Raw genomic sequence first — 12,891 nt, 5'->3', positions numbered from 1 at the left:
CCCAGGGATGCAAGGATGGTACAATATTCAAAAATCAATAAACATAATACATCACATAAACAAAAGACAAGACAAAAATCACATGATCATATTAATAGATGTGGAAAAAGGATTTGATAAGGTACCGCACCCATTTATGATAAAACACTCAGCAAAGTGGGAGTAGAAGAAGCATACCTCAACATAATAAAGGCTATATATGAAAACCCTACAGCCAACATCATACTCAATGGGAAAAAACTAAAAGCTTTCCCACTAAGACCAGAAATAAGACAAGGATGTCCACTTTCACCATTTCTAGTCAACATAGTATTGGAAGTCTTAGCCACAGCAATCAGACAAGAAAAAGAAATAAAAGGCATCCAAATTTTAAAGGAGGAAATAAAACTATCGTTGTTTGCAGATGACATGATGGTATACACAGAAAACCCTATAGACTCCACCAAAAAACTACTCAACCTAATAAGTGAGTTTGGAAAAACAGTGGGATACAAAATCAATATTCAGAAATTGAAGGCATTTTTGTATACAGCAACGAAATATCACAAACAGAAATCAGGAAGAAAATCTCATCTGCTATAGCAACACGAAAAATAAAGTACCTAGGACTAAACTTAACCAAGGAGGTAAAAGACCTGTACTCAGAAAACTACACAACAGTGAAGAAAGAAATTAATAAAGACACAAACAAATGGAAGCATATACCGTGTTCATGGATTGGAAGAATTAACATCATCAAAATGTCCATACTACCCAAAGCAGTTTATAGATTCAACACAATCTCTATTAAAATACCTATGACGTATTTCACAGATGTAGAACAAACATTTCAAAAATTTATATGGAACCATAAATGACCCCAAATAGCCTCAGCAATTTTGAGAAAGAATGAAGTAGGAGGGATCACAATACCTGATATCAAACTGTATTACAAGGCCACTGTAATCAAAACAATCTTGTACTGGCATAAGAACAGACACATAGATCAATGGAACAGAATAGAAAGCCCAGAAATAAACCCAAGTCTCTATGGTCAATTAATATTCAACAAAGGGGGCAGAAGCATAAAATGGAGTAAAAATAGCCTCTTCAACAAATGGTGTTGGGAGAACTGGACAGCTATACACACAAAAAAATGAAACTCGACCACGAACTTACACCATATATAAAAATAAACTCAAGATGGATAAAGACTTAACTATAAGTTGCAACACCATAAAAGTCCTAAAGGAGAATATAGGCAGGAAAATTTCAGATATTCCACTCAACAATATTTTTACCGTTATGTCCCCTAGAACAAGTGACATAAAGGAAAGAATAAACAAATGAGACTACAACAAATTAAAAAAGCTTCTGCATGGCTAAACAAAACATCAGCAAAATGAAAAGGAATCAACTGTATGGGAAAAATTATTTGCCAATGATACTTCTGATAAGGGTTCAATCTCCAAACTATATAAACAACTCACATGACTCCACACCAGGAAGACAAAAAATCTAATTAAAAAATGGGCAAAGACCTGAACAGACACTTCTCCAAGGAGGACATACAGAGGGCCCAGAGACATACGAAAGGATACTCAGCATCACTAGCCATCACAAAGATGCAAATTAAAATCACAATGAGATACCACTTCACACTGGTCAGAATGGCTGTCATAACCAAATCAATAAACAAGTGCTGGCAAGGTTGTGGAGAAAAGGGAACCCTAGTACACTGTTGGTGGCAATGCAGATTGGTGTAGCCACTGTGGAAAACAGTATGGAATTTCCTCAAAAAAGTAAAAATAGAAGTGCCTTTCAACCTGGCAATTCCACTGCTGGGATTATTTCCTAAGAATCCTGAAATGCTAATTCAAAAGAACCTATGCACCCCTGTGTTCATAACAGCGCAATTTACAATAGCCAAGTGCTGGAAACAGAATAAGTGCCAGAAACAGAGTAAGTGCACATCAGTAAATGAGTGGATCAAAAAACTGTGGTACATTTACACAATGGAATACTACGTAGCAGAAAGAACTCCTACCACCCCCCACAACAGCATGGCTGGGACTGGAGAGCATTATGCTAAGTGAAATAAACCAGACGGTGAAAAACAAATACCATATGATCTCACCTATAAGTGGAACCTAGTCAACAAAGCAAAGAAGTGAGCCAAATAGAATCAGAGACATGGAAATAAAGAACAAACGGACAGTAACCAGAGAGGAGGGAAGAGGGGTATAATAGGGGAAAGAAGGGGAAGGGTTGTCAAGGAACATATATAAAGGACAAAGACAATGGGGTGGAAGGGAGGACTGAATGTGAGAGTTGGGGGTGGGTAAGGTGGGGGAGAGTAATGAGGGGAAAATGGGGACAGCTGTAAATGAACAATAAAAAAAATTCTAGCTCTGGTTCATGTGGGTCAGTGGATTGAGCACTGGACTGAGAACCAAAGGGTTGCTGGTTTGATTCCCAGCCTAGGGCACATGCCTTTGTTGTGAGCCAGGTCCCTAGTAGGGGACACTTGAGGGTCCACCACACATTGATGTTTTTCTCCCTCTCTTTCTCCCTCCCTTTCACCCTGTCTAAAAATAAATAAATAAAATCTTTTTAAAAATTCTAGAGAAGAAGGTAGATTCAAGAGAAAATGAACCAATAAGGAAACTACTGTAATAGTTCAGATACAGTACAATGAGAATTTATGTTAGGGCAAGACCCAGTGAGAATGGAAATAGGAATTAGACGCAAGACGTTTTAGAATTAAAATATAAAGGTTTTAAGTAAGAAATTGGACTCAAAAATACAGGATTGAACATGATATAATAAAAAAAGAAAATACATTTATAAATACTTAAGTTTAAAGGCATATCCTTAGAACATTTTTTAAAGAGTTTATAGCAACCTTGATTAAACACGATGATGAGTTACAGGCTTTTTATTAGGAGCCTTATTTATTTATCAAGTTTCCACTCATTTATTCAAGAAATAATGCTTCACAACCTATTATGTGTCCCCAAACAACTATTTACTAAAGTACAAAGAAAAGACAAAATTTCTGAACTCAAAGAGTTTTTAATTTAACAAGAGATCCAGAAGTAAATATCGAAACTACTATGTGATAAATTCTACAACAGACTGAGAAATAAAAGGAGTGTTGTGACAGTACAGGACAGTGACTAACTTCTTGGTCTTGCAGAGAAGACTCCATTTAAGCCCGTACTACCCAGTGTATGGTGTCAGTCTGTGAACAATCAGTGAACAGCTGGTTCACAGAGCTTGCATCTAATGTAAATTATATAGTATTTCCTTCATCAAGAAAGCTTTGCTAAGACAAAATGTCACTAAACTAAACAGTAGCTTACTGTCACAGTTGATTTACAGTCCAATGCAAGTTCTTCTCTCATGGACTGTAACAGTTTGTGGACTGGTTGCTCTGTTCTTTTGTTTGTTTTATCTTCACATGAGGACTTTTTTTTATTGCTTTTAGAGAGAGCAGAAGGGAGACAGAAACATTGATGTGAGAGAAACACTGATCAGTTGTCTCCTGTATACACTCAGATCTGAGATCATTCACCCTTGGCCAGGGTAACAAACCTGCAACCTGTCATGTGCCCTGAATGGGAATCAAACCCACAACCCTTCAGTTATGGGATGATGCTCCAGCCAAATGAGCCACACCAGCCAGCACTGAAGTTAAGCTAAGTGAAAAATGAGAAGACTGCTAGGCAAATTGTAGTAGGAAGATAACTTTAGGTAGAGGAAATAGCATTTTCAATGGATATAGGCAGGAAAAAAGTCCACATGGGGAACTTCAAATAGTTCGTCATGGGCTAGAGGAAAGGACACCTATAAATAAAAGGAAGTAAGGTTGGAGAAGATGGCAAGCCAAATCACAAAGGCCTTTCTAAGTCCATGTTGAGGAGCGTGGGTTTTCTTCTGGAAGCAAAAAAGTGTCATTAAATAATTTTAAGCTGTAAGGTAATATGATCTGATTTAGAAATACAAAAAAGAGATTAGAAGGATAAGAAACTAAATACAATAGCCCAAGAAAAAATAATGGGAACTTGAATTCAAACAATGGCAAGAAGGCATATAGAAAAATAACAGATTTGCAAGACATATAGGAGACAGGACAGAAAGAGAGTGGGGCCAAATAGATATAGGGAATGAAGCAAAAATTTAAAAAATGGCTCAGTGCCTGATTTGACTAAATGAGTGGGAGTCTAAGAGGAAACAAGACAACAGCAGATTTGGAAGAAATAAAGTAAATATGTGAAATTTTAAATTGAAAATTTTGTGTAAAGCACACAGCTCTCTTCACACTTTCTTTTTCATGGTTCTTTTAGCTATTACTTATCAAGGTATCTGGATAAAAAGAAAGGTATATAATAAGAAAAGTATTCTGATCATACTTACCAATAATCTCACAGTAATTATCTTCTGGATTGTTATTCCTAAAATTTAAAAAGTGTTTTTAAAAACTGTACCCCAAACAATTAACAAGAATCACAACATTGAATAATAATGCCAATTACCTTCTACAACTTATTCCCACTAGCAATAAATGACTAGCAGTGATGGGTTGAATGAAAAATTGTATCTCAATCAATCTGGTCTTAAGTTTTGAAGATAAGTATCTTTTCATTTGTTCGAGAGCTACTGGCATTTACTTTCCTATGTATTAATATTATAAAAATAAATTTAATTAAAATCTCTAGATTAATATTTCTTATTTTATACTAGCTTATATATTTAAAGATTTAAAAATGAAAGAGTATTTCATCACTGTTAAAAGAATAAGCTTACAATGCACATACTTATCAGACATAACAGTCTATTAAATTTGCAAAAAAATATTTCTTTAATTAATCCTAAGTATTGCTCAAAAGGGACACAAAACTAAAAAACAAAAAGGATATTAATTTAAAAATCTCCTTATGTACTGGGACTAAACAACTTTTAAAATATAATTTGAATCATATTTTCCTTACTTACTGCATAAACAGAACATTTTCTCTTGCTTCTGTTTCTAAAAATGAAATAAAATTGAAAAATTTTCAAGGACACACTGATAAAGCATTAGAAAAATTGCATAAGGATATTAACGCCAATTAAAAAAAAATGCCACCCCCCATGCCTCAAGTTACACTTTTTTAGCAATGAGATAAACAGTAAGTTATATCGATTATCTGGTTAGATACCCACATAAAATGCAGACTTAGCAGGGATTGCATTAATATATTACCTGCAATTTCTGACTTTCTCACTATTTTCATATGAGATTCCGTCTGGAACACCCTAGAAAAGAAAAAGATTAACAAATATCTGCAATTTTTAATTAGAACACTATGGTATTAATTTATGTTTTTTAAAAATATATTTTATTGATTATGCTATTACAGTTGTCCCATTTTCCCCCTTTTATTCCCCTCTACCCTGTACACCCCCTACCACACACATTCCTCACCTTTAGTTCATGTCCATGGGTCATACTTAGAAGTTCTTTGGCTTCTACATTTCCTATACTATTCTTACCCTCCCCCTGTCTATTTTCTACCTACCATTTATGCTACTTATTCTCTGTACCTTTTCCCCCTCTCACCCCCTCCCACTCCCCTATTGACAACCCTCCATGTGATCTCTATTTCTGTGAATCTGTTCCTATTCTAGTTGTTTGCTTAGTTTGTTTTGGTTTTTGTTTTTTAGGTTTGGTTGTTAATAAGTGTGAGTTTGTTGTCATTTTTACTGTTCATATTTTTTATCTTCTTTTTCTTGGATAAGCCCCTTTAACATTTCATATAATAAGGGCTTGGTGATGATGAACTCCTTTAACTTGACTTTATCTGAGAGGCACTTTATCTGCTCTTCTATTCTAAATGATAGCTTTGCTGGATAGAGTAATTTTGGATGCAGGTCCTCGCTTTTTATGTCTTCAAATACTTCTTTCCAGCCCCTTCTTGTCTGCAAGGTTTCTTTTGAGAAGTCAGCTGACAGTCTTATGGGCACTCCTTTGTAGGTAACTGTCTCCTCTCCCCTAGCTGCTTTTAAGATTCTCTCCTTACCTTTAATCTTGGGCAATGTAATTACGATGTGCCTTGGTGTGTTCCTCCTTGGGTCCAGCTTCTTTGGGACTCTGAGCTTCGTGGACTTCCTGGAAGTCTACTTCCTTTGCCAGTTTGGGGAAGTTCTCCTTCATTATTTGTTCAAATAAGTTTTCCACTTCTTGCTCTTCCCTCTTCTCCTTCTGGCACCCCTATGATTTGGATGTTGGAATGTTTAAAGATGTCCTGGAGGTTCCTCAGCCTCTCCACATTTTTTGGAATTCTTGTTTCTTCATTCTTTTCTGGTTGAATGTTTCTTTCTTCCTTTTGGTCCAAACCATTGATTTGAGTCCCAGTTTCCTTCCCTTCACTGTTGTTTTCCTGAACATTTTCCTTTATTTCACTTAGCATAGCCTTCATTTCCTCCTCTAATTTGCGACCATACTCATCCAATTCTGTGAGCATCCTGATTACCTGTGTTTTGAACTGTGCATCTGATAGGCTGGCTATCTGTTTGTTGCTTAGTTGTATGTTTTCTGGAGCTTTGATCTGTTCTTTCATTTGGGCCATTTTTTTATCTTGGCGTGCCTATTACATAAAGGGGCGGAGCCTTAAGTGTTCACCAGGGTAGCGTAACACTGGTCTTTGCACTGTGACGCTGTACGTGGGGGAGGGGTCCACTAGGGAGCAATGGCTCTTGCTCCACTCTATAACAGTTTTTAGTCACTTCCCCTGCTACCCACAATCAAATTGAGCTCTTCTGGTGCTGCTTCCTAGGTGGGTGGATTTGTTCTAGAACCCTGTGCATCTCTCCAAGGAACTCTCCTGTGAGGCTGGGAGTTTCTCCTGTGCTGCCACCTCAACCCCTCAGGTGTTTTTAGTCAGAGGCTTTGAGGCTTTATTTCCCTGCACTGGAACTCTGGGTGGCGCTGTCTATCTCGCTCCTCAGTTGTTCCTCCCGGTTTATCTGCACGTGAATGTGGGACCACCCAGTCCGCAATTTGCTGCCTCACTGTGTATGCCAGCTGCTGCATTGCCGTGAATCTTCCCTGCCCAGCTGCCCGTCTCCACCCCTCCTACCGGTCTGGATAAATGTTTCTTCTTTAACTCCTTGGTTGTTGGAATTCCACACAATTCAATTTTCTGCAGTCTGGTTGTTTTTTGTTTTTAAATTTGTTGTTGTCCTTCCTTTTGATTGTGCGAGGAAGCAGTGTGTCTACCTACACCTCCATGTTGGCCGAAAGTCCAGATATCTAATTTATGTTGTTTTTTATCTCAACATAATAAAAGCCATATGTGACAAACCCACAGCTAACATCATATTCAACAGGGAAAAACTAAAAACATTTCCCTTAATATCAGGAACAAGACAGGGATGTTCACTTTCACCAATCTTAGTAAACACAATATTGGAAGTCCCAGCCACAGAAATTAGACAAGAAATAAAGGCATTCAAATTGGTAAAAAGAAGTCAAACTATCACTATATGCAGATGACATGTCACTGTATATACAGAACCCTAAAGAGCCCACCATAAAACTCCTAGAATTGATAAGTAAATTCAGTTAAGTAGGAAGATACAAAATAAATACCCTAAATCAGTTGCACTTCTATACACCAATACTTAAATTATCAGAAGGGAAAACTAAGAAAACAATCCTATTTATAGTTGTGTTAAAAAATAAACAATACTTAGGAATAATATATCTAGGAATAAATTTAACCAAGGAGGTAATGAAAAATTATAAAACACTGAAGAAAGAAATTGAAGAGATATAAATAAATGGAAGCATATATCTTGCTCATGGATAAAAAGAATTAACATTGTTAAGATGTTCATACATCTATAGATCTATAGATTCAATGCAATTCCTATCAAAATAACAATGGCATATTTAACAGAACTAGAAAAAATAATTTAAAATTTTACATGGAACTACAAGACCCCCAAATAGAGCAATCTTGAGAACAAAAGAATATAATTGGAGGAATCAAGCTATCTGATATCAAACTACAATATACAAGGCCATAGCAGTAAACAAAACAAAACAAAACAAAACAATGGTACTGGCATAAAAAGACATATAGATAAATGGTAAAGAATACATACCTCAGAAATAAACCCACACCAAACGGTCAATTAATATTTCACAAAGGAGGCAAGAACATACAATAAAGACAATCTATCCAATACGTGGTATGGAGAAAATTGGACAGATACGTGCAAAAATGAAACTAGACCACCTTCTTACACCAAATACAAGAATAAAGTCAAAATAGATTAAAGGCTTAAATGCAAGACTCAAAACCATAAAACTCCTAGAAGAAAATATAGGCAATAAAATCTCAGTTATTTCTTAATAATATTTTTTCTGATGTATCTCCTCCAGCAAGGGAAACAAAAGAAAAAAAATAAATGGGACTACATCAAACTAAAAAGTTTTGGCACAGCAAAGGAAACAACAAAATGAAAGACAACCTACAGAATGGGAGAACATATTTGTCAATGATACATCTGATAAGGGGTTAATTTCCAAAATTTATAAAAAACTCATACAACTGAACACAAAACAAACAATCAAACTAAACAATGAGCAGAGGACTGGAACATACAGTTCTCCAAAGAGGACATACAAGATGGCCAATACACATAAAAAGATGCTCAACGTCCCTAATCATCAGAGAAAGGCAAATTTAAACCACAATGTGATATCACCTCACACCAGTCACAATGGCTATCATCAATAAATCTACAAAAAACAAGTGCTGGTGAGAATGTGGAGAAAAGGGAACCCTTGTGCACTATTGGTGGGAATGCAAATTAGTGCAGCCACTGTGGAAAACAGTATGGAGGTTCCTTAAAAGATTAAAAATGGGACTGCCTTTTGGCCCAGTAATTCCACTTCTGGACATATATCTGAAGAAACCCAAAACACTAATTCAAAAGAATATATGTATTGTTGTGTTCATTGCAGCATTACTTTCAATGGCCACGATATGAAAGCAAACCAAGGGCATAAAAATGAGGTGGTATATACATACAATGGCCATAAGAAAGAATGAAATTTTACCATTTGTGATAGTGTGGATAGACCTAGAGAATATTATGCTAAGTGAAACAAGTCAGCCAGAGAAAGATAAATACCAAATGATTTCACTTATATAGGGAATCTAAGAAACAATATAAACAAACAAAAGAGAAACAGACTTATAGATACAGAGAACAGACTGATGGTTGCCAGAGGGGATGACAGTTGGGGAACTGGGTGAACAAGGTGACAGGATTGAGAAGTACAGATTGGTATTTACAATACAGTTATGGGGATGTAAAAAACAGCATAGGAAATATAGTCAACAGTGTAATAACTATGTATAGTGCCTGGTGGGTACTGGAAATATCAGGGGGAACACTTTATAAAGTATTTAATTGTCCAACCACTATGCTGTATACCTGAAACTAATACAAAATAATATTGAATGTAAACTTTAATTGAAAAAATTTTAAAATTAAAAAAATTTATACTGTTTTGAGATAGGTAAATGTAACACTTTGAGTTCTATTTTCTTTGCTACATCACGTATTATTAATATTTCAAATGCCAAAATTACTTTACCACATTAAAATCTGTTACATTTTTTAATGAGCTCTGAGAGGATCATTATCTTATCACTCTAAATAACCTAGAAAAATGTATTTATTCACTATATACCTGGTGCTATAGTGGTAGAGTCTGATCCTTAACCTCAAGGTGCCTTCACTGACTTGTTTTAAAAATATTTTTTATTGATTATCCTGTTAGAATTGTCCCAATTTTTCCCCTTTTGCCCCCCCTCACCCAGTACCCGATTCCCTCCAGCAATTCCGCCCCATAGTTCTTGTCCATGGGTCATGCATGTAAGTTCTTTAGCTTTTCCATTTCCTATACTATTTTTAACATCCCCCATTCTGTACCTACCAATTATGCTTAATCCCTACACTTTTCCCCTTCTCCTCTTTCCCCCTTCCAGCTGACAACCCTCCAAATGTTCATATCTATGATTCTGTTCCAGTTCTGCTTGTTTGCTTAGTTTTAGATTCAGTTGTTATTTTTGAATTTGTTGCCATTTTAATCTTCTTTTTCTTAAGTCCCATTAACATTTCATATACTAATGGCTTGGTGATGATGATGAACTCCTTTAGCTTTACATTGTCTAGGAAGCACTTTATCTGCCCTTCCATTCTAAATGTTAGTTTTGCTGGATGGAGTAATCTAGGTTGTAGGTCCTTGCTTTTCACCACTTTGAATACTTCTTGCCAGTCCCTTCTAGCCTGCAAAGTTTCTTTTGAGAAATCAGCTGACAGGCTAATGAGAACTCCTTTGTAGGCAACTCTGTTTTTTCTCTTGCTGCTTTTAATTTATCCTTAACCTTTGGCATTTTAATTATGATGTGTCTTGGTGTGTTCCTCTTTGGGTCCAACTTGTTTGAAACTCTGTGCTTCCTGGACTCATATGTCTATTTCCTTCATCAAATTAGGGAAGTTTTCTTTCATTTTATTTTCAAAGGTTTCAATTTCTTGCTCTTCCTCTTCTCCTTCTGGCATCCCTATGATTCGATGTTGATATGACTGGAGATGTCCCAGAGGCTCCTTATACTATCCCTGTTTTTTTTTCAATTTTTTCTTCTTGCTGTTGTGGTTGAATGCTTATTTCTTCCTTGTGTTTCAAATCATTGAATTAAATCTGAGCCTCATTCCCTCCACTCGTAGTTCACTATAGATTTTTCTTTATTTCACTTTGGGTAAACTTCATTTCTTCCTGGGTCTGTTTTATGTTGTTGCATGCTTAATGAGTTCTTTGAGTATCCTTATCACCAGTGTATTGAACTCTGCATCTGATACGTTGGCTATCTCCATTTTGTCTAGTTCTTTTTCTGGGGTTTTGTTCTGTTCTTCCATTTTAGCCAGATTTCTTATCTCCTCAATTTGGCCATTTCCTTGTGTTTGTTTCTGTGTATCAGGTGGAGCTGCTTTGACTCCCTGTCTTAGTAGTGTGGCTTATTGTAGAAAAGGCAGCTGTAAATTGTGTGGGGCAGAGCTGTATGTAATCGCCAGGATGGGTCAACCTGCTTGACCGCTTTGTGGCTCTGTGTAAGAGGACAATGCTGCTCCTGGCTTCTGGAGGTATGCCCGGCACTCACCCTGGTTCTAGTCACTTTACTTATTCCCCATATACAACTGGTGCCCTTCCAGCTGTTGCCCTGGTGCTGAATTCCTGAGGGGCTGGGTCTGAATACGTTCTAAGTCCATGTGGGCTCTTTAAGCAGAGTCTCTTGAAAATCCAGCAGCTTCTTCCACTGCCCCAAACCCCACTGGTTTTTACAGCCAGAATTTATGGGGATTTATCTTCCTGGGGCTGGAACTCTGGGCTGTGCAGTCTGGCCAGGGGCTGGGATCACTCTCCCATGGTATCCCTCCCTTGGTATCCCTCCCAATTTTTATCCACCACACATGAATGTGGGGCCATGATTCCATCACAGCTGTACCTCTGTGCCCCACCACATCTCTGCACCTCTCCACCCATCACCCTGCCCCTCCTACCCATCTGGATGAACGTAGCTTCTTTAAATCCTTGGTTGTTGGACTTTCATACAGCTTGATTTTCTGATAGTTCTGTGTGTTATTTGTTTTGAAGTTTAGCTATAATTCTTTCTGTGGTTACAGAGGAGGCAAAGCATGTTTACCTATGCCTCCATCTTGACTGGAAGTGTTCCTCACTGACTTTTGTTATTAACAATTCAGATAAGTTGATATGGACTCTGGAGGAAGGGATCTCTTTTCCTTGGGATGATTAAGAGTAAGTTTCATGCAGAAGTACTATTTGATATCTCCCTTGAGGAATGTGACTAGTTCGCTTTCATTCTGCTAATATTAAGTATTGTTCATTTTGCAAGGATACTGTGTGCCAAGCACTGTACTATGTTCTTCACATGTATTTTTAATGAGTATAACAATTAGCATGTTTTACAGATGTAGATACTGAGTCATAAAGGTTAAATAGCTACCACAGTCATATAACTGATAAGTGGCAGAGCCAAAATGTAAACCCAAACTGTCTGACTTCAAAACCTGAACTTGTAATTACACAGCTGTACTTGAAACAGCTTTTCTTCAAATGATTTACAGTAGAACAGTAGAAGTGTTTTTATTCAATATGAGTAGGATCAGCAGTTGGTCAATTAATTAAAATTATCTTTAAAAAATAGCCCTGGCTGGTGTGGCTCAGTGGATACCCTGGCTGGTGTGCTCAGTGGATTGAGTGCCAGCCTGCAAACCAAAGGGTCACCACTTCGATTCCCAGTCAGGGCACAGGCCTGGGTTGCAGGCTAGGTCCCCAGTTGGGGGCATGTGAAACGCAACCACCCATTGATGTTTCTCTCCCTCTCTTACTCCCTCCTTTCCCCACTGTCTAAAAGTAAATAAATAGAACCTTTCAAATAAATAAATAAAATTATCTTTAAAAAATAATACTGATACATATCATACTGATATTTTTAATCTTAAATATTAATTTGCACATTTTCTTATATCAATCTGAGATCTTTGAGTGTGGATCTATTGGTGTAATTTTAGTGTATTTATAATGTTTTTAAGCACACTTTAACAGAGAATCCTAAATTTTTATGATTAATTTCCCTTTTATCTTGTCTCATCCATACCAAATTTGAAAGCACTTTTAAAAATAAATTCACTTTTATCACCGTGACCGGTGTGGCTCAGTTGGTTGGGCATTGTCCCACAAAGCAAAAGGTTGCTGGTTTGATTTACAGTCAGGGCAGATGCCTGAGTTGTGGGCTGGGTCTCTGGTCAAGGCAAATTCAAGAGTCAACC

General features: G+C 36.8%; 1 protein-coding gene across 4 annotated transcripts in view; it reads right to left on the bottom strand.

Moving 5' to 3' along the window:
* KNL1 (kinetochore scaffold 1) overlaps window positions 1-12,891 on the bottom strand; it is a 66,118-nt gene that overhangs the window by 37,511 nt on the left and 15,716 nt on the right. For all 4 annotated transcript variants that reach the window (XM_045201932.2, XM_045201934.2, XM_045201935.2 and 1 more), the window contains 3 exons: window positions 5,228-5,280; window positions 4,978-5,011; window positions 4,399-4,436 (listed from right to left, as the gene is read on the bottom strand). In XM_045201932.2, coding sequence (XP_045057867.2) covers window positions 4,399-4,436; window positions 4,978-5,011; window positions 5,228-5,280 — 125 coding nt within the window. The remainder of the gene's footprint in view (window positions 1-4,398; window positions 4,437-4,977; window positions 5,012-5,227; window positions 5,281-12,891) is intronic.

Source organism: Desmodus rotundus, chromosome 7 (genome assembly GCF_022682495.2).
Source record: "Desmodus rotundus isolate HL8 chromosome 7, HLdesRot8A.1, whole genome shotgun sequence".
NCBI lineage: Eukaryota > Metazoa > Chordata > Mammalia > Chiroptera > Phyllostomidae > Desmodus > Desmodus rotundus.
The sequence above is the reverse complement of the archived record's forward strand: the minus strand, read 5'-3'. Positions and strand labels throughout refer to the sequence as shown.